The sequence below is a fragment of the Pavona decussata genome, unplaced genomic scaffold (assembly GCF_977016875.1).
Source record: "Pavona decussata unplaced genomic scaffold, jaPavDecu1.1 SCAFFOLD_90, whole genome shotgun sequence".
Lineage (NCBI taxonomy): Eukaryota > Metazoa > Cnidaria > Anthozoa > Scleractinia > Agariciidae > Pavona > Pavona decussata.
In genome coordinates, this window is record NW_028145507.1 from 247,679 (window position 1) to 268,530 (window position 20,852).

General features: G+C 36.6%; 1 protein-coding gene across 2 annotated transcripts in view; it reads right to left on the reverse strand.

Annotated features, from left to right (window-relative positions):
* Nucleotides 1-20,852, reverse strand: part of LOC146474290 (dedicator of cytokinesis protein 7-like) — a 50,553-nt gene that overhangs the window by 24,653 nt on the left and 5,048 nt on the right. For both annotated transcript variants that reach the window (XM_085117179.1, XM_085117178.1), the window contains exons 6-25: nt 20,226-20,308; nt 19,410-19,557; nt 18,805-18,890; nt 18,481-18,547; nt 17,164-17,388; nt 16,420-16,593; nt 14,872-15,039; nt 13,509-13,602; nt 12,610-12,680; nt 11,249-11,340; nt 10,956-11,070; nt 9,811-9,881; nt 9,303-9,453; nt 7,706-7,807; nt 7,136-7,222; nt 5,989-6,211; nt 4,622-4,798; nt 3,308-3,573; nt 2,220-2,315; nt 1,614-1,751 (exon numbers count right to left, since the gene is read on the reverse strand). In XM_085117179.1, coding sequence (XP_084973305.1) covers nt 1,614-1,751; nt 2,220-2,315; nt 3,308-3,573; nt 4,622-4,798; nt 5,989-6,211; nt 7,136-7,222; nt 7,706-7,807; nt 9,303-9,453; nt 9,811-9,881; nt 10,956-11,070; nt 11,249-11,340; nt 12,610-12,680; nt 13,509-13,602; nt 14,872-15,039; nt 16,420-16,593; nt 17,164-17,388; nt 18,481-18,547; nt 18,805-18,890; nt 19,410-19,557; nt 20,226-20,308 — 2,634 coding nt within the window. The remainder of the gene's footprint in view (nt 1-1,613; nt 1,752-2,219; nt 2,316-3,307; nt 3,574-4,621; nt 4,799-5,988; nt 6,212-7,135; nt 7,223-7,705; nt 7,808-9,302; nt 9,454-9,810; nt 9,882-10,955; nt 11,071-11,248; nt 11,341-12,609; nt 12,681-13,508; nt 13,603-14,871; nt 15,040-16,419; nt 16,594-17,163; nt 17,389-18,480; nt 18,548-18,804; nt 18,891-19,409; nt 19,558-20,225; nt 20,309-20,852) is intronic.

Sequence of the window (20,852 nt, forward strand, 5' to 3'; positions counted from 1 at the left end):
AGGATTCTAACGGCTCAGAATGATCAGTAAGAAACCCTCCATTCAGTATATATGAGAATTCCCCCTCACGATCAAGATAAACACCATTAAGCAGAGCGGTAGCATCACGTTTTGATCAAAAGGGAAGAATCTCTTATACAAAAGGAAAATCGCTTAAAGACATGCTTGTAAAAGCAAAACTGAAAAGGCTTTTATCAAAACAACGGACACACAGTGGGAGACGCCAGACAGTTGGAGTCGGTCCCGACGATGTGCGTCTTTAATAGAAAGGGTTCACCGTACTATATTCAAAGCAAATTTGTCCTACATCCTGATTTTTGCAGTAAAAGCTTTAAACATAAATTATTTTAAAACTATGTCGATTATTGACCGCCTTAATCCTTCAGTAAACAGCAAGTCATTCACAAGATACAAGGTACTTTCGATCACCAGATCACAAAGCACTTTGTGCGGTTTTAATTTGCCTACAGGGCACTTTGTGGTATTGACAATGAGCCACAAAGCATTTTGTGGTGAATAAAGTGAACACTTGCCCTTCAATCTAGATGCTCCTACAAGCGTTTAACAGGACTTCTTGAAAATGACTCAGTTTTTTAAATTTTGTAACCATGAAGCACTCTGTGGCCCAACGAATAAAACTACAAAGCGCTTTATGGATAAGCAGATATGCTGGAAGCGTTTTACTGACAAAATCGTTTTTCTTCAAAACTAATTGACCTATTGCTCGTGATTATTGGGTTTACTACCAGTTACAAACACAAAACAAAATACTGAGTTGTAGTAAGGGTAAATTCCAGCCACGACACAAAATGTGGGGTTGGTTTGTTGTTCATACAAAACAAACTTCCACAAAAAAATTTAGATTTTCAAAACATTAAAAAGGCCATTTTGGGGCATTCTGGAAGAAATTTTCTGTCATTAAAACACTAAAAGGTATTTTCTATAATAATTCCTTAATCTCCTTCTGCAAGAATTTTTTTTTCTTCCGTCTCGGCTTGCAAGAATTTTTTTTTCGGGCATTTTGGCTTGCACGAATTTTTTTTTTGTATTTTCCCCACCCCCCCCCCCCCCCCCCCATCACTTTTCTAATGGTCCGTCCCTTATTGTAGAAAGTTCCGACTCGCTCTCTTGCAGACAAATAAAACTTTTGGAGACACTTGTTTAGTTCCTACAACGTCATTTCTTCATTTTTTTTTTTGTAAAATTCGTCTTGTTGTTGAAACCATGCTGAAAATTATTAGATGTTTAATTGCTTTCATTGTAATTTTAGTGCTCGCCAGTTTTCGTAAACAAGGGATTGTATTTTCATTTTCACCTTGAAATATGAGGTTGAAAAGATTAAATAACTTACCATTTGATGCCGTCAAACCAAACTTTGTTGCCATTTATGTATTTTTTTTAACAGCCGGCTCGTTTATCGAAATAATTTCCTCTTAACTAACAGTAGCGAGACGGGAAGCCATCTTGTTTTTCTTCGGCTGCTCGGAGGTGAATAGTACTTGACTAATCACCTCCGAGCTAGCCAATCAACGCGCGCGAAAAGTACTATTCACTTGTGTGGTATATACTAATTGTGGATAATCACTGTATCTACAGGTGTCTAACGTACCCACCTCAAGTTTAGTGGTGATTTCATAGACTGTGGAGTTAACCATGGCTCGTATGTCACCCAAGAATTGATCAGGAAAACGACTCTTTCTTGTCCAGAAGAACTTGTCTGTGTTCTCAAGGTGCTGGGCCATACTTTTAAACTGTGAAGCAACAATTCAAATTTAAAAGAGCATTTAATATCGGATGCCTTCCAACTGCAACAAAAGTCTGAAACCTGCTCCTCACAAATAAGATGTTTATACCTTACCGAGTCAATCAGGGTACGCTTACTTGGGGGAAATTTTTTTTAAACTTTTCAAGGACGTTTCAGGACAAAAGTACAATTTTAAAGGGTACAACAATGTTTATTTTGTCTTTTTAACTCGAATTTGGCCATGGAGTTAGATTTTCATATTAAAGAACTTTCAAGGTACACTCCAACCCTGATCAACACATACCGATCCAGTTTTTCCGGAAAATAAAATTACAGTTGAACAAAATAAAATTACTACTGTTTCTGGTCTTGCGGAGAGGTTTTCATTACGGAGAGGCTTTGTTAGTCACAGTGGTGGTTAGGATGTACTGTAATCACACTAAGTTGCCAGTAAATTTCAAATCTGAACCATTACCATGAGGTCAAAAAAGAACCAAGCATGTGCCATTGCTGTTTCTCTCAGAGGTCCACTGGCCACTGCCCACTGTAAAGCTAATTCCTCATGCACTAACTGAAAAAACAACAATACCATTGAAAGCTATACATACTGCATCTTTTCCCACACATTTTACCAACTACAGTACATGATCATAAATGCTTCAACTAATCTCGGAGATGGTCTATTAACTCTTGGACAACAAAGAAGTGCCCGACACCACCCCCAGCAAATGTAAATAAGAGGGAAAAATCAAGACACAATTTTCTGAAGTTGCTTAAGTAAGGGAGCGGGGACATGGACTTTGTACATACTAAAAAACTTGCCAAAAGAAACACTCTACTAACAGGGTGGGGGGGGGGGGGGGAGTCGGGAGACAAAGGGATGGGAAGTGTATGGGAAGCACTCCCAAGATGGGAGAAATGGAAAAACATTTTGCAGTAGTGTTTAATATTTAAAAGTGGTGCAAGCAGGCAACGAAAGATACGAAACGCGTAGGGGAATAAAACAAGTTTTACAGCTTCAGTTCGCAGAGTGCTGCTCACTAGTTTAGTTTATAAAAAAATAAAAAAAACAAAAAAAAGGGGTCATTTATATAACTGCAAGTGACAGCTACAAAGTCACTGTTCAAAAGATATCAATACCAGACCAAGACAATGGCTAACATTTTTTATTATAGTCGTTGTTGTTGTTGTTGTCGTTGTTTTTTTTTTTGTTTTTTTTTTCAAACGAATGCAATTGCTCACCAAATTCAGTGTACATGGAAACTGTATAACACTAAACTAGAGTGCATGTAATGAAAACAACATAAAAAGCATTGAATTGAAGAAAGAAAATTGTCATGCAATAAGTAATTTATCCACCAGAAATAATAATAATAATAATAATAATAATAATAATAATAATAATAATAATAATAATAATAATAATAATAATAATAATACAACTGGATGTTTTTGCTTGTTAGTTTTTTTTCTTGGGAACCCAAGAAACTGACATGAAAATACCCAAGTCATTTTGCATAACTTTCTGCTACATATTAACATCTTTTTTATTGGAATGAGTACCTTTCTACTGCTGCTGCTGCTATGGCCAAGACCAGGGACAGCAAGTGAGCTTGACCGTGCCTCTGCCATGCTGCTTCTATTGCCAGGCATGTTCAAACCCTCACATATCATAGGCTCATCATCACCATCAACCCATTTTCCAGACCCATGTGACTCTTGCTGTTGATCAGCCAATGGTGCGTTGAGTTGGGGATTACTGCTTGAAAGCTTCTGCCGAATTTTACCCTGCAGGCCTATTGGGATACTTGCTGAACGTCCTGTCTCTCCTAAAAAAGGTAGATTAAAAAAGTAAATCTCTATCCCTGAGAGTTTGGAGGCAAAATAACCTTTGGACTACAGTGACTTACTCTACCTAGGACACTTAATATAAGAAAATGAGCTCTGATAATTATTCTACCGTGTGGCATGAAATTTTGGGGGGAGTATAATTTTGTGCATTACCGATTTTTTTGTGTTTCGCGGGAACAAATTTTCATGAATTTGAATTTCAGACTTTAATAATGGGAATAAATTGAAGACTATTACAACTGTAAAGAATACAGGTTGTCGTCATTATATTGTTTGCAACCAATTAAATTGAAAGTAATGTAAACAAAAGGGGTGAATTTTTGATGACTTTTTTTGACAGGAGTTTATTTTCACGGAATCATGGAAAATCCACAAAAATTTCAAACTACAGGACAAGTATTAGTCATCTGCCTTGATTAGTCTTTGCTACTTGCAGATAACTGACTATAAGATCTTGTTGTGACACGAAATACAGTGTTGTTGTTGTTAATGTCACATCTTTACACTGCGGGTGAAAGTATTAATGAGAGGCCTACACAGTTATATAATTATGCAACCAAAGCCTGAAAAAAACCCAGGCTTGAATCAATCTCGTACCCAGAGTCCTCAGGCTCTTTGGACAGCGGTTAGTCTCCAGGAGAGACTCTGGGAACATCGAATTTTATTACTGCAGGATTTCTGTGGTAAAACAATGGAAACCATTACGGAACAGCCAATAAAAAAAATGGGAATTTTTTCGATGTCCCCAGAGTCTCTCCTGGCACCCACCCGCTGACCAAAAAGCCTGAGGACTCTGGGTACAAGATTGGGCTTGAATGGGATTCGATCTCATGACCTCTGTGATGCCGGTGCAGTGCTCTACCAACTGAGCTATCAAGCCAACTGGGAGCTGGTCATTCTTTGAGTTCATAATATACCAGTGAAGGATGAAGGGAAGGAAGTAAAATGTATGAAAAAATATGTATGAATTTCATGAAAGGTTGAAAAGTGCATAAGGCAGCTTAAAATGATTGAAACAAATCTAACCTGTAAAGTGTTCTGGTGACGCTGTTGGTGAGTGGTTATAAGGTGCAGCAAACACATAAGTGATGTAGGATGCCAGTAGCTGGTTACGGCCATGTTCATCCTGGCTGTTCTCCAGCATCTGATGAAGCCGGTGAACAATCTGTGTCAGTGACTCAAACGCTGCTTGGCCAATGTTCACTGTTAAAACAAGTACACTCTGTCACCTATTAAACATTCACTTATTTCTACCAAACTACCAATTTTCAGGAAGAAAATTGAAAAATGAACAGCACCACTAGAAAGCTATCAGCTTTTGAGTAGCTTACATTAGAAATATCACAACCCAGAATTTCCTTTACTGACTCTTACGATACAACCACATTGTACAGTGGTCATAAAAGGCAACAACACTGTGTACATGTAGTACTGATCAGTAGCTTTCATGTGTGTGAATGGTTGGCCAACATCTGTTGGACAACGGGATTAAAACAAAGGCATGCTGAAGACAGGGTGGGGGGGGGGGGTACTAAAGTGTATTAGTGATGGGGAGGTGCAAATGAAGTCAAGTTATTAGACACAAAAAATTCATTTTAGGGCTTAAACTGGACCTTCAAAAAGTCCCAATGGTTTAGAGTATAACATTATTATATTATTTTCTACAGGAAATCCATCAAAATGTCCCAGTCCTAATCCCTCCACCCAATAAAAAGTCCTACAGAATCTGTCTACCCTCAAAAAAGTCTCCTATCACTAATTTCAAACCTGTTTAAGGTCTTTGCACCACCCTGTCACTAATGTACCTGAGTAGAAAACTTCATCAAGTGGATACATCCTTATCCAACAGATAAATGGATGGCTTGGAAGACACTGTCTGCTGAATAGGGATGTAATCACTGGATTTACATGTAACTTGTCCTCTCTTCAAACAACAAAGCTCCAACCAAAAGACAATGGGAAATTTGCAAGATCAAAGAACTTCTTGAAATCTTATTTCAACTGGAATATCCAAATGCAAAAGTAATTTATGTGTGTTCCATCCCTTGCTATCACCAGCCATGGCCATGTACCAATCAGTCAGACGCGTGTAAAATGCAGACTGCAGGCTAAAACTATATTGGTCACTGGTAGTTAGAGATGTATTGGATCTACCTAGGCCTAATACCATTATATAGGCTTGTGCTGGGCCTAACAAGGTCTAAATCTAGTCCACTGCTTGTGAGCCACGGTTGGACTATTTGAACCAAGCAGCCAACCACCCTGTTTCCTGGCAAATAAAAAGTGACTCACAGCTTTCTCAAGGACTTGGCTGTTGACAAGACACCCAACCACCCAGTGAATGCATATGGAATATAACAAGGAAGATTAAACACATAACTTGAGGTCTATACCTACAGTTCCTGATATAATAGGTGGCCTAACTAGAAGCAAGATAAGCTTGTCCAAAACAAGGTACAGAAACCTCACAAGAGGCTCCTCCCGTGCCTTGGACAAGTCAACAATGCTTTTTCTCAATGCAGTCTCCAAATTTCCTTCAGTGCTACGGGTTGGTGATGATGTTATCCGCCCCTCAATTTGATGGCAAGTCTTCAGAAATTTGTGGATATGTAACTCCTGAAAGCAAGAAATAAAGGTTTATCTAGCTAATGTATTTTCTAGTAATGCAAGTTTTCTCTGCAGTTGGTTTTTAGCAGTTGTTTATTAATTTTCTTAGCAGATGAATGCTGGATTATTTTATTCAATCGTGTGTTTCAAAGACATCTTGGATTTGTCAATGTTTTATTGTTTGTTTCTGTACATGCCCTAAGTTCATCTGTTTTCGTAATCCATGGAAGACTAAATATCAACCCTTCATCCCCTAAGAATAAGTTCTCACAAAAAATAAGCCTTTGAAATCTTAGCCGAAGCAAGCAACTCCAACACTCCATGGGCTTGTATTGTATTATTTATTAGCCATTCATAAATAGAGGCAAGTCTTGATTCTAAGTCTTTCAGTCATTTTGACACCCTGTAGGCCAGTAAAAAATCCAGTTATCTTTGTGTTGATTGTGGTCCAGATAAGAGTGGGTCTAAGGTCAAAACTCTGACAAACTGAATAGTAAACTTGAGAAGATTTGGAGAGATCCATGTCTATTGACCCCTTAAAATGATTCATTGACTTCCTGACTTTGAAAGTTATCTGGAACACTGACTTCAGTGTGGTTGCCGGCTGTGATAGCCAGACCCTGATTGCTAATGACAGGTGTGGTGATTTTGTTATCTTGGGTTCTTTTGGTGTTTGTTAAAAGGATTGTAGTTATGTTGAGGGATGCATGGATTTCAAACTGGCACTCACTGTTTTTCAAGAGGCAAGTCTGGGGACTCAATGAAAGCAATAACAATAATTTTATTATCATTTGTAACAAAATCACTGTGACAGCTCTGTTTGAAGTGTACAATTCCCTCCAATAATTAACCCTCCCCTCAAAAATGAGCCTTTGAAATATACTTTCAAAAAAACATCAGAATTATAGGTGGTAAGAACAGCTAAATGTTTACCTGTGTATAAATGGAAGACACTGCCCTAACAGCAACATGGAAAACTCCTTTGTGGCCCTCCACCCATTTCATGCCAGGAAGTGGAACCTTTAAAGAATTAAAGAACAAAATAATGATACCACGTCTACACAGATGAAACCACAGGGTGAACTCAAACATGGCAATTATGAAGACTGCTGTTTTCTATCCCCATTCACATTTAGATTTGACGACTTGATAAGTAGAAGGAACCTGTACGAAAATTTACAGCTAGACATGGCAGAATCTGGCCGTATCCTAACCCATAGTAATTTTGGGGGCGTGAATTGAACAAGACAAAGTGAGACGCCAGATTTGTCTCAGTACAGCAGTAGACCAAGATGTTAAATTTGCAAGTATTAAGGATTTAATATTTGGAGTTCAATACACACAGAGTTAAGCTTTTTTACGACTAGATGATGATTTTTTTAATATGGATAATTTTTTTCCAAGATTTGAGTTGTTCTGTGAGTGTAGCTTTTCTGCTAGTGTTTCTTTCTTTTTTGTTTATAGTACCAAGATACAATCAGACAGAGTGAGTCCGTACGGTACCTCTGGGGAAAGCATACTATAACTTGGGGGTGGCTTCTCCAATGAAACAGGAAGATGAAATTCACCCAATGACAACCGGCCATCCTTCACAGCAGGGATCCACTGTAAAAAGGTTAAGAGCAGAATTTCATCACATGCTAACTCATGGTAACCTCATTACATAAAAACAAAAATTAAGGTTAGCAAACACAAGGACTGAATGTTCCACGCATAAAAATCAAGGCAGGTCACGACACAAACTCTTGAGATAAAAATATAATCAATGATTCTTGGAGGTTTATAATATATGGAATCCAACAGGGTTTATTCTAGAGCGTAGCTTTGTGGGATTTACGCAATTTGAAAAAAAAAGCTGCAAAAACTTTATGTTGGTGTGTCAAACTGGGTGCACAAAATTGTGCTCAAGGATAAGCATCATACTTATTTCTCAATAAAGTATTTAAAAACACCACTGACAATACAATTGACATGACCACTGCTCTATACTTAAAAAATTAACAGCCTCTTAATGTCTCTATTGCCTTTCTTTTCTTTCTTTGTTTCTATGTTCATATTCTGCACTTTCTTGAATTGCTTCTGAGTAACTCTTTTCCTATAATTATACATGTAGTCACTATTCCCATACAAATTCATCTTTAAACACCCAAACTTACCAGGGTGTCACATAATTTAAATGCATTATCAAAAATTGTGTGGGTCCAGAAAATATCCATACCCCCCCACCACGGAGGGAATTTCACACAGGTCCCCCCCCCCCCCCCCCACTCCCCAGGATTTTCCATTTTTCTAGGTAGTTTTCTAAGCAACACCCCCCACCCCCCTCCCCAACCCTTTTGGAAATTTGTCAAATATAAATACACCCGTCCTCCCTCTGGAAGATTTTCATTTGACGAAACAGCCCAAAACTTAATCCATTTTCTGCAAAGAGTTGCAAACCTTGAAAATCTGCATTATTGAAGAACCATTCAATTTCATTGGCAGAGTTTGTTTAATTAATACTCTTACATACTCTTGATACTTAATCAGAATTGTGTTTGATATTTACTCATGTTCACAGACATCAAACCCTACGTCTGTCAGTTATGCCAATTTTTTAGAGACCAAACTGACTGTCCCTTTAGCTCTTCTAATCAATGATTCTCAAGGTAATCACTCAATTTAGTTATTTTAGTCAATAGTTTTCACTTTGAATTGGAATACCTCAAGCAAAATCACCGTCTTCAAGTGCCTTCTTTTGTTTTTATCTATTTAAAGTATTGATATTAGTTTATTGGTGTCAGGCACTATTATGTATTACCATCATTAAATAAAGACTACTACTACTACTACTACTGTTAATACTACTACTACTACTACTACCATTACTACTATAAAGATCTACAAAGTTGTTTATAAATGTTACATTACCATTTAATAAGACATTGATTTCTCACTGAATAGACTGTACAAAGAAGTTCAAATATCTTTTTGGGGAGCCCCCTTTCTTGGGCCCCATTTCTTGAAAAGGGGCCCTCTTAAATTACAGAAGAGGGCCCACTGGGCCCTCACTGGCCAATCTCTACAGATGTAGAATGAACCCTTATCCAACCAAACATACCGTGTATCCAATGGGTGTTTCAATAGGTACTTTCTCATCAGGTTTCTTGCCTGTTGAACAGCTGATGTGATAAAATGTGAAAAGCAGATGGTGCTCAGCTGTCATGTTAACTGGTAGCTTCATCTTCACTTCTTCATAAAAGTCTGGAGCCCTAAAATCAAAGACAGCAACTCACTTAAATGACTGTTAAAAAATCAATACCTTAGTTTTCTGAAAACCACTTTAAGGGATAAGGCATTTTGTTTGGACCACAAATGGAGCAGAAAAATAGATAAATATCATTGTCCACAAACAGCAACATTTTTCTAGTTGTGCAATGGTTATGTTTCACAAATTAGATGATTAGTATTTGACTTAAGAAATTATATCCCTCCTTGCATACTGTCAGGATCAAAAGTCCAAAAATTAACCCAAAACAAAAATCCTTGATGGTACATAAATCACACAAACTTGAAAAATTTAATAATAACAAGTAAAGCACAAATAAAATAATCCAAACATGCCATACTTATTGTGATAAGTCACTGCAGACCAGACTTCTGACTGCATTGCAGCCGTACTTGATTTGCCAAACAAACACTGAAAACAAACACAACAAAGCCTGTCTCACAAGGTTTAAATTACTCTTTCAATATACTAAAAGGAGCACCCTTATTCCACATTAACTTTTACCACAAGGTCTCAGTAGCAGGAGACAAGAAATGATTCTCAGACTGATAAAAAGCACAATGCTTCTGAGATTTAAAGTTTTATATAAGTTTAAAATGAGACATGTTTTGGCTTGAACATAAGCCATCTTCAGTTAAATTACCTTTATATAGCCATTCATTTAGCTTTGTAATTTAACTGAAGATGGCTTGAACTCAAAAAGCGTTGTGCTTTTTATTAGAATCATTTATTCCACATTATTTTGATTCACATCAGAGAACTAATCAAAGCCATGGCATTAGATGTGAAGTTGAAGGTCCTCGGAAAAGCGCTGGTTGAGAATATAAAAGCAGTTCACTGATTGGACTGTTTTAAAGCCTTGTTGCTCCACAGTCTACTGTCATTCACAATACGCTAAACAACCCATTACACCAGAAGAGCCAGTTAACATTGCAGCTGCTGAATCCATTGTGGAGGACCATGCCAACATGGATTGTTAAATGGACCAAATGCATAAAGAAATGAACTTTCAACTTGAAGCTTGAGCTAGCTTTTCAAAAACTGTTGCATTGTCCCTCAGCAGCACCACCGACTAAGGTTTAAGACATTATATAATCAAGACCTTTAGATATTATATGTATTTTCAGTATATGCATGTCCAATCATTGCTTCTATATGCCTTCTTTTAACAGTAAACAATGTTTAACTATTTGGCTTGGCCACAATATATTATCATTTTAACCATAGCTTGCTAAACCCTGTCTGAACTTCATTTCAATAATTGGCTGAAAGTTTTCTTTTTATACTCTGACGAGGTGTAATTTATAATTTGGCATTCCCTTGAATTTGCCACACTGATAGGAGGCAAGTCCTCTCATTTTTCTTCCATTCCTACTCCCCTGGGAAGCTTTCCTAATTTCACTACAAGATATCCCTCAGTCCAGCACAGTTAATTTTTACTTTCTCGCTCAAAGATGGACCCTGACATTGGTCAACTGAGCTTACCTCAAGAGGAGCCATTTCTTCTCCAGCCAGAAACTGTACCTTCACTGCAATGTTCCTGGCTGATGAACTGCGGCTAGTGTAATTGACACTCAACGGGTACACATACAGCAAGTTCCTGAAAACACATTCATTTGCAGTTGTTAGCAATATTGGTAAATATCCATGACTGGCATTACCAAGAATTTCAAGATGATGAAGCCATGAAGAAGTTCTCCAAACATTTCAAGTCACTACCACCTATTTCTTCTCATGACATTATTTTTTGTTAACACGTTAACACACAGATGTCTTACTTGTACGTGAGGTAAGGTGTAAACACTTCTCTGGGGGCAAACTCTTCAATTTCTTTGGTTGGTCTACCCTGTCCATCAGGGTATGGGTTTACCTGAGGACAAATAAAAAAAAAAAAAAACTTTTATTTACCCTCGGCAGTGTCTATAGCACAAGTGCTAGTGGGGCCGAGCATTAAACTTCATAAAGAAATAATACAAATTGAAAATAACATGGTTAAAAATCCCAACTGGCAGGAGGCAGCACCAAGCGCGGCCGAGGAGTTGAACTTGGGGCTACCGAGAAACAAGTCCAGCTAGCAGTCAGAGCGGGACTTGAACCCAGGACCACCGGATTTCAAGTCCGGCGCCCTAACCACTCGACCACGCTGCCTCCCACCCAAAAAAATAATAATATTTTTTATGGCACTGATGTATATAATGAACACAATATATTTTAAATATTGCAGAGAATTCAGTAGTCACAAGCCCCCACAGCTACCAGAAACCTGCCATTCAAGATAATGTTAAAGGAGAAGTATCACACGGATTTTCAACTTTTGTGGTGAAAATGGTGCTAAAGCACCTTCACTTGGTTACAAAACAATTCTAGAACATCAAGAAAAAGAAATCAAGTGAATTTTTAATAGGAGCAACTCATGACCTGCTCTGGTGCATTTTGGGAACAAAATTTTGACATCTTGAAAACAGTTCGTCTAACTTTTTTCAAGTTACAGTCCACTCTAAACTCAGTCCATCTGTGGCCAGAGACACTCATTGATAGTCTTAGTACACTTGGGTGACAATCAACAACAAATTTGAGCGATACTTTTAGGTTCTGTTGATACTTCCCCTTCAAGAAAGCACTAAAACAAAAAAAATGAAAACTAGGAAGGAAAATCATACTACTTGACACACCAATACAAAATAAAAACATGGTAATTTGTAAAAGGCAATATTTTGATAACAAGATGTCCACAACATAGCAACAAACTTTGACGGTTTGGTGGACCATTTATCATATATTTTGCTTTATGTTAAGTGTACAATGCACATTTCAATAAAATCAGATAGTAGTATATATTGCAGGGAACAAGACTGTAAGGAACTTACAGTGCAACGCACCTTACTGGGCCACCCAATAAACTTTTTTTACAAGTTAGCCAATCATGTTGTTTTGTATTTTATGAACAAGGAGAAAGATGTCCTAATTGGCTAACTTGAAAAAAAAAATTTGTTGGGTGGCCATGCTAAGGTGCGTTGCACTGTAAATGCAGTTTCCATCTTCTGATCAGAAATACATTTATTTAATTTTTAATTAAATTTCAATATTGTTTTCTCTTCTTGTCAAAAAAAAAAAAGAGCAAATAAAACTTGATGAATACCTGGTGTAACTCAGAAGTTAAACAGTAAGGTGGTTTGTCTCCAGGAGGAGAAATGTCCAGCTTTAGTGTACCTGTAACATAACAAAGCTAATTGGTAAGACAATAATAACAAAACACAGTACACTCAAAATTAGCCAGCAAACTATACAGGCAGGAATACACTACATGTAGTTACTCCGGTTGGTGTACCATTTTAAACTTTTCCTTCTAACCTCTGAGGGTTCTTAAAATTAATTTTGGGATAAGTAACTAATCAGGTTAGTAGACAGACAAGTATCCAAAGCTTGATTTCTACATGCATCCATTTAATAATAATGTATTAAATAAATACAAAGAGAGACATTACATCTCTTACACAATTAAGACATTAAACAACAATTTTCCAAATATGTAGAAACTGATGATAAGGCACTAAGGGGCATGCACATCAATATTTGGTAGAAGTTAATGAAATACTTGTCTGGATAAAATACAATCATGTAGTTATCATTTTACGGAAACTCCGTTTACCATTTAGTTAGTGTTTGCTACCACTTGGATTGTTTAAAATTTAATTACCACTTTACGTACCCTGGTACCTTTTAGAACACAAACCAGAAAACAATATCTCTGGGTAGGAAGCAAAACTACTGTACTCATCAGAATTGGTAGCCATTAGAAGTGAAAATGAATTTGACTTACTTTGCCCACAAAACACAATAATGGTCTACTAGCTACAAGTAACTTCACCAAAAAAAAAAAGGTTCCAACAAGCACCCCAGACATTTTTATACGAATCTGAGGTCCACCCTGGTACTTGAAGGACTTTCTTAGTATTATCGTTGAGATGTTTCACTCAGTAAACAAAAATTACCTGGATTACACAACAAAAGGACTACAACACTAAACATAAAAATCACCTGGAATGCACTTGAGACGTTTTAATACAGATGACGGTCTTTTCAGGTCAGCTAAGAATTTGTACAGGTCATCATCTTTCAATTTATCTGATTCCTGAACAGAAGAAAAAGGATGATATAAGCAATGATTGCCTGAATTATTTTTACAAATTATACTACAGTTTAAATAAAAAAAGAAACATTAATTTAACAAAAGTCAGGTTTTCTTCATGAGACCTGTACCATAACTTGAAGCGTTATGGCAGAATGAGAGCTACAGTCAACTCCTGATAATGTGAACCTTCAATGGCAATTGAAAAAGGTTTGAGTTATCAGGAGTTGAGGACAAATGACCGAAAATAAGGAAAAACGGTGTTTACTGCTTCTTTCTATTCACACAGTGTACATTTTAATCAAATTTAATTGTAGAGAAGTCGAGTGAAAATGGAACAATATTTCTAGATTATAAATCAGAACGTAACCGAAATTCAATGTAACACAAAAAAAAGCAAAGCAGACTAAGTACCACGAAGTTTGCAGGTTTTAAAGAGAGCAACACGGGGCTACTGCTACAGAGTTCATCATTTAAAAGAAATATAGTCAGTTAATAAGCCCTGGCGCTTCTGAACTAATCTATTATTATTGATTGTCTTCGAGAAAGTTATAAACATAAACTACGCAACAACAAAGAATTAAGCCATGTTTTACTGGCGTAAAAAATCGACCATTTTAGAGCATTTTCCTATTTTTTTTTTCCAGATATAAATTTAGCAAAAGGATAAACAAGTAAAATAGCGAAGTGTTGTAAATAGCTGAACTAGAGTAGGCGACGTTGCCTCAATAACAAAACAATTGATCGTAATAGTGTGAGTCATCAATTTTCTTAGTCTAAATGGATTTTGTACTTCCGAGGGTTTCAGGGAGGAGGGTTTTAAAAACCTGGAAATTCCGCAGGGGTGGAGGGAGGGGGGTCATCATAAACCCTTTGGAACGGAAATTCCGAGGTAGTGGGGGGTTAAAATAAAAAACCTTCCGTGGGGAGGGTATGGATATTTTCTGGAACTGCACAATTTAAATTGGTTCAATTAATCGGGAGGTTCGAGTTATTGAGGGTTTGAGTTACAATTAAGTTTATTGAGATTAAAATTACAGTAAATGTATGATGCAAACCCCGGGGAAATCAATTTTGGCTAGAGTTAGCCGAGGTTCAAGTTAGTAAGGGTTTGAGTTATCGCGAGTTGAGTGTACTTCCTGTTGTACTGCTTATCATCTTGTACAAGGTGGTTTTAACTTTTTAAGGCTTTGGATGAAGTCCTAAGGCATGATCACTCAAATGAAGGCAACTGAGCATGGCGGTTCTTTTGTGTGATGCTGAGAAGCATACCTGTTTGAAGAAACTGCTGACTGTAAGTGTGACAGGTCTAAAATTTGTAAGATCAGGAACTATGTCTAATTCAGCACCATCACCCAGATGAACTGACTTCCGTGCTTCATAAATTGAACCTCTGCTGGAACGTAGCATTGCAGATGGTGCATCTACCATACCAGATTGCTGTTAAACAAAAAAGAAAAACTTAAACCCAGAAGTAACAAAATACACTAATTAAAATTAAATGTGTTCTTCCCTATGAAAGGTACTCTCAGATAATAATAATTATTAAGATATTAAGATCTAACTTTTAAGACTGTGGATTAGCTTAGTTGTAAGCTACACATAGCCATTAAAATGACAGCCACCATACAGCAGAGTTCTTTTCTGTGCAGGGTTGCAAATAATAAAGAACAAAAATCCTGAGAGAGTTATCCCTGGCTTTTTATGGATCAGCAACAAGTTTCCACTGACCTTGCATGATGAATCATTTGGCAATAAAGCCCAAAGAAAATATATTCATAGACATATTTCAATAACAATACCTTCCCAACAAAAAATATTAAACTTTATCAAAAGTGCATGCAACAGTAAGGAAAAACTGCAATATTGCCTGAGTTTTCACTGTCTTTGAGGTAGAATTTAGCTTGATACAAATTTCCCTGATCCAAAAAAAGAATTTGCTTTCCCAGACTGCAACCCTGTCATATTTGCTTTGAGTCTGGTCCTTGTGTTGTTTAATTTGTTGTAATTGGCTGGGGAGACTACAGAGGAACAGTTCAGGTAAAAATCAGGGATATTTTTCCAGGACAAGTAAATGGCATCAAGCAAAGAGAAACAAGCACAGGCAAGTCATCATTACTTTTGGCTTGACTCCAAATTGGTTAAAAAAGTGAAAAAGGTTTGTTTTTTAAAGCAATCCCAAAATATACAGGAAGCAAAACAACAGAGCCAAGGAGGGCATTGGGAGGACCCAGGTGCACAATTCTGCTAAAAAAAGTGGAAAAACCCAGTACCATAATTATCAAAATACTGACAATTCATTTACAAATACCAGGTTGAAACAGTATTAACTGTAACATCACAATTACTGAAAATACTGTAAGAAAAATGGCCCGATGCTGCAATGCTCATGTCCCCCTCACTACAGCCAACTCTCACCTTGCAGACACCTCGCTATTACGGACAACCCGATAATACGGACAGCAACTAAGTCCCTGGCGAAAATATATTACAGACACTTGACTGAAATAAATTTACGTGGTCCCAAGGGTGTCTGCAATAAAGGGAGTTGACTCTATATAGCAAACATGATTAATTCAAAACATCTTTATGTTAACCCTTTAAGCCCTAACAGTGATCAGCATCAAATTTCTCCTTGTAATATCACTGCTTATTCAAACCCTGAGGTCAAGAGAATTAAGGATATGATCACCCAAGGTGAATTTTCTTGATTTTTTTTAATTAATAAGTTCTCTCCAGTACTTTTAAAAGAAAAGTATTGGACCAAGATAGGAGAATTTGTTCTTTGGTATTAGGGGTTAAAGGGTTAACTGCATGTACCCTTCTATTAGGAGCAGTAGCTGCTGGACTGTCTTTCTCCTGAGCAGGTCCTGTGTCAGTGTTCTTCCCAGTGATAATGTCCACTAGATGTATAGCAGTCCATGCAAATGGCATGCGATACTTGCCAAGCCTGTCACAGTTTGACACAGCTGCTAAACGCATCTTGTCTCTATGCTAGTGATTAAAGACAGGGCAAAATAAGTTTACGAAACCAATGCAAATAGACGTGGGTGTCCATTTTGTGGGCCAAACTGAGTAATATATTGTATACATTTTGTATCTTTTCAGTTTACCTGTTTCAAATTCCAGCACCCTGACAAATTATTCTAACTGGTTCAGACATTCATGTTTTTTATTAAAATCATTGAGCTGCGTGATTTCTTTTGATGTAACCACCATCACATTCTCATAGTTTCACCAGGTTTTAAAATTCATTCTTTGGTTCACAATTTGCATGTGCACGTGTCCAAAATGTACACCAGAATGGCACCATTCAAAAATTTTTGATCACCATTGTAAAAGATAAACGAAACCCAAATCTTTCTTAATTTTTCAGGATTGTAACTAATGATGTGAAGTTTTTTATCACCAGCTATTAACCGAGACTAGTATTGTATTGTATTGTATTGCATTGCATTGCATTGCATTGTACCCCATCTTATCTTATCTTAAATTTAATATTGTCCTACTGTATTTTATTTTATTTTATTTTATTTAATATTTACTTACTTTACCCAAACTAACCTTAGGGTTTTCAGTATCCTTCAGGTATGGTTCAGCACATTCGCTGATGTCTCCTTGTTGCAAAACTTTTTCTAATTTTATGACAAGGAACACATCTGTTGAGGGGTATGTGATGGAAAATATTGCCGAGCGACTGAGAGTAGAGATGTCAGTGCGAGGATTGTGCTCCTTCACCAACTTTCTGCACCACTCACTATTCATGTCAAAGTAGAAGTTTTCTGAGATCTAATACACAGTAAATCAGAGAAAATTGATAATTAATAATAATTAATGATGATGACCATCTAAATTGAGCACAAAGAGAATAAATAACAATTTTATTTTCTTCTTTTATTTTTTTTATTTTCCCAAAAAAAGAACAAACATACATCTTGAAGACTTTACAGATCTAAAGATCACTTTTCACGTGTCTTTCAAATGAATCATACTTGTCTACATTCTCTCAATTGAAGGATTGGGAGTGTAAAGGGCCAATGTCAAATTAAGGTTGATTTTTGGCTTTTTATCTAATTTCAATTTCTCAAATGAACTGTTGTAGGTTGATTTTTTATTTTGTGAAAATTTCCAAATACTAAATTCTGTGAGAAGAATGGGTGTGAGTTTGTTAAATGAACTCTTGTAGGTTATGTGCCAAAAATGAGGGCAACCCGAAGACAACAGGAAACAAAAACACAAGATTTGACAGTAAGGGTAGTTTTATTTTCTTTGGATTGCCCTTAATTTTGATATGACCAGAACCTCAATTAAGCAACCACCTGTCATCATCAGCAACATCACCATGATAATCGTTACTTTAATCAGGGTGTCATAATCATGTGCAAGGTCTTACGATGAGCCCAGCTAATTACTTTTAGCTAATAAATATAACTTTAAAATTATTTTAAAATAGGCTACATGTCAATATAGGGCCAATCAAAAGATTGACTTGGTTAAACAGCCTCGCTTAACTAAGCACCACCATAATCAGTCTCCAGTGAGAAGAAGTTAGAAATTAAGTACACAAGGCAAGAGAAGGCTGAATTCACTCCATATTTTACTGCCAAGGCAATAAGGGTGTAAGCCAGTTTATTGCCAGCAAGGGTTTCAACATTTCTGGGGATTGGAAGTATGGCTCACCCAAACTTTGAAAGAAATGAGTTTGGGGAGGTGTTAACTTTGAAGGATGGTGAATTTCTTTTAATTCAAGGTCAATGTTCACTGCATCATAACTACTGGCTATAGCTGCATCACAACTACATGATTCTTTGTTATTTAACACTGTACAGGCGACCCATAGTGAGACAGAGTGAAATTGAAAATAATCAACATCAAGTGCACCTTTTTCTTCACTCTTCCATCATACAGAGCCATTGATGCAAATATTGGTTCCACTTCCAACTCAAGCCTGAAATTAAAAAACAGAAACTTGTCAGTTAATTAATATTTCATGACCATGTTTCATATGGTGGACTTTGGATACAACCACTTTTCTCCACACAGACCAACACGGGCCAGATAAAAAGGTCAAGCTAAGGAAAATAATCACTACGTTTTTATTTAATTAGTTTGATTTTGTTTGACAATAAAATATTAATTTTTGCTTTGTATGATGTCAAAATGCAACGAGACAACAGTCATATGTAGGTGAACAATCAAACTTACTTGAGTTGAAGACACTTGACCAAAATTCTCTGCCCAAAGTGTTCTTGAGGAATAGTAGCAGGAACTCTCTTTTCGATCCCTTCTTCCTGTACAAATATGACCATAAGAACATGAGGGATCAAAAGAACAAAGGGTCACACATGCCAGTGTTTATTTGCTATTAACTAAAGGTACATGTAGTAATTACTGTGTCAAATCTAACAGATTAAACATTTCACAAGTTACGTCATTAATTAATCTACAAATTTTGTATCCACGCTTATTTCTTTAACATGAAGCAAGTAGGAGTGATTTCTTGAACAGGATGCCAACCTATCTTTATTAAAATTTACTTATTTAATTTAATTTGTCGATACCAATAATATTTATACATCTTGCTGGAGAACTACAATGTGCAGTTAATTATTAAATTTAAAGCAACACTCAGCTCAGTAACAACACAGTAATGTTCATTTAATCTGGATTCCAAGCAAACAATGAAATTTAGCTTACTAGAGATAAATGACTTTGTGACCTTTTATCAACAAACTACTAACTAAAGCAAAATCATAATCCAGGAAGTCCACGATATTAACAACTACACTGCCGGCTCTGAGTCATCTTACCTGTTGAACAGAATAGATGGAAAATAGAGAGTGTATTCTGTGTTGTTGGCGATCCTCTTCATTTGCACGGTCCACCTCATCTCCAGGAGTGCGATCAAGAACAGCAGGAAGCAAGGGATCAGGGTTACAGGACTGCAGGTCAAAAATGCTAAAACAATAAAACAGCTCACTGTTATGAATGCATAATGATTGGAAAATTCTAATATCAACCAAAATCATGCCATAAAAATGGTTCACTCAAACAATAAGAGGAAATGAACTTGCCCAAGATATATATTAGACATTTCTTATAAGTTATTAAAGGTAAGCAGTAAATAAACCCCTTTTGGCATGTGCTAGAAGGTGTACCAAGGAACAAATGTCTGCAGAATACACAGCTACACCTGTAGCAATGACACAAAGTTTTGAGAGAAAATGTCAGATTTTGGAACAGTCTTGCAGCCAAAGGTATTATCATTCAATAAGCCAGCATGATGGAGCAAGGCAAATGTTTTTTATTGTATTTTACCCTCTAAGAAAACAGCTAGTGTTGGTCAAAGTGTGATTGTAGGAAAATTCAAATAATTTGATTTTTTTAGTTGATTTTCGTGTTCTCTAAGTAAAATGAAAAATAAAACCACAACAACACTAAAGAGAAATAGCCTGACTGTTGTATCCCAATTACATGTTCACTTACACTTCAAAGCCTCAGACTGTGAAATGTGAATGCCAATCGGTTATAACCCTGCTTCAAAGTCTTGCTTATTAACTGATATCTCACACAGACTCCACTGTACCAGTTCTGTAACTGAATGGAAAATTTAGAAGGAATATTACCTTGATGCCCAGCTGCCCCTGGGTAAACTGTCCTCCTTTTCTTTGCCTGTATGTGTTAATTTCTGCTGTGATGCACTCTTACCCTATCAATAAAAGTTTCTTTGTGATCCATCATTCTAAAGAAAACACTTTATTCCCAGTATCTTCTACTCCACTGTGTCCAGTTGTTAAGAATAGGGTTAAGCCAACACAGGATTAGCATCAGATTTTAATTTTGGTTTACACATACATGTACATTGTAGCTGTGCAATATGGGTCCCTGAAAAAATTTTTTTTGGCTTACATCTTACTGTGTTACTTAACTGTAAGTTGAAATTAACAACAGAAATGCTAAAATAAGAGAGGTGAAGGATGTTGGTTAACTTTTGATCCAAGTTAGATCAGAGTTAGCCAGCTTTCAAACAAGCTGGACCTTTTCTTTCTTTGCTTCTTTCTAAAATTAATAGAGGTAACAAATAATCCTAAAATTAATAGAGGTAACAAATAAAACAAGTGAAAGACCGGTGGCTGTTTCTATTTGGCCTATGCAAAAGAAAAGGAGTAGAAGAACACCACTCTGACAATATTTATGTTAAAAAACATCATGCAAAACCCTGAATTAAGCCTCACTCTGGACAGAGTAAAGAC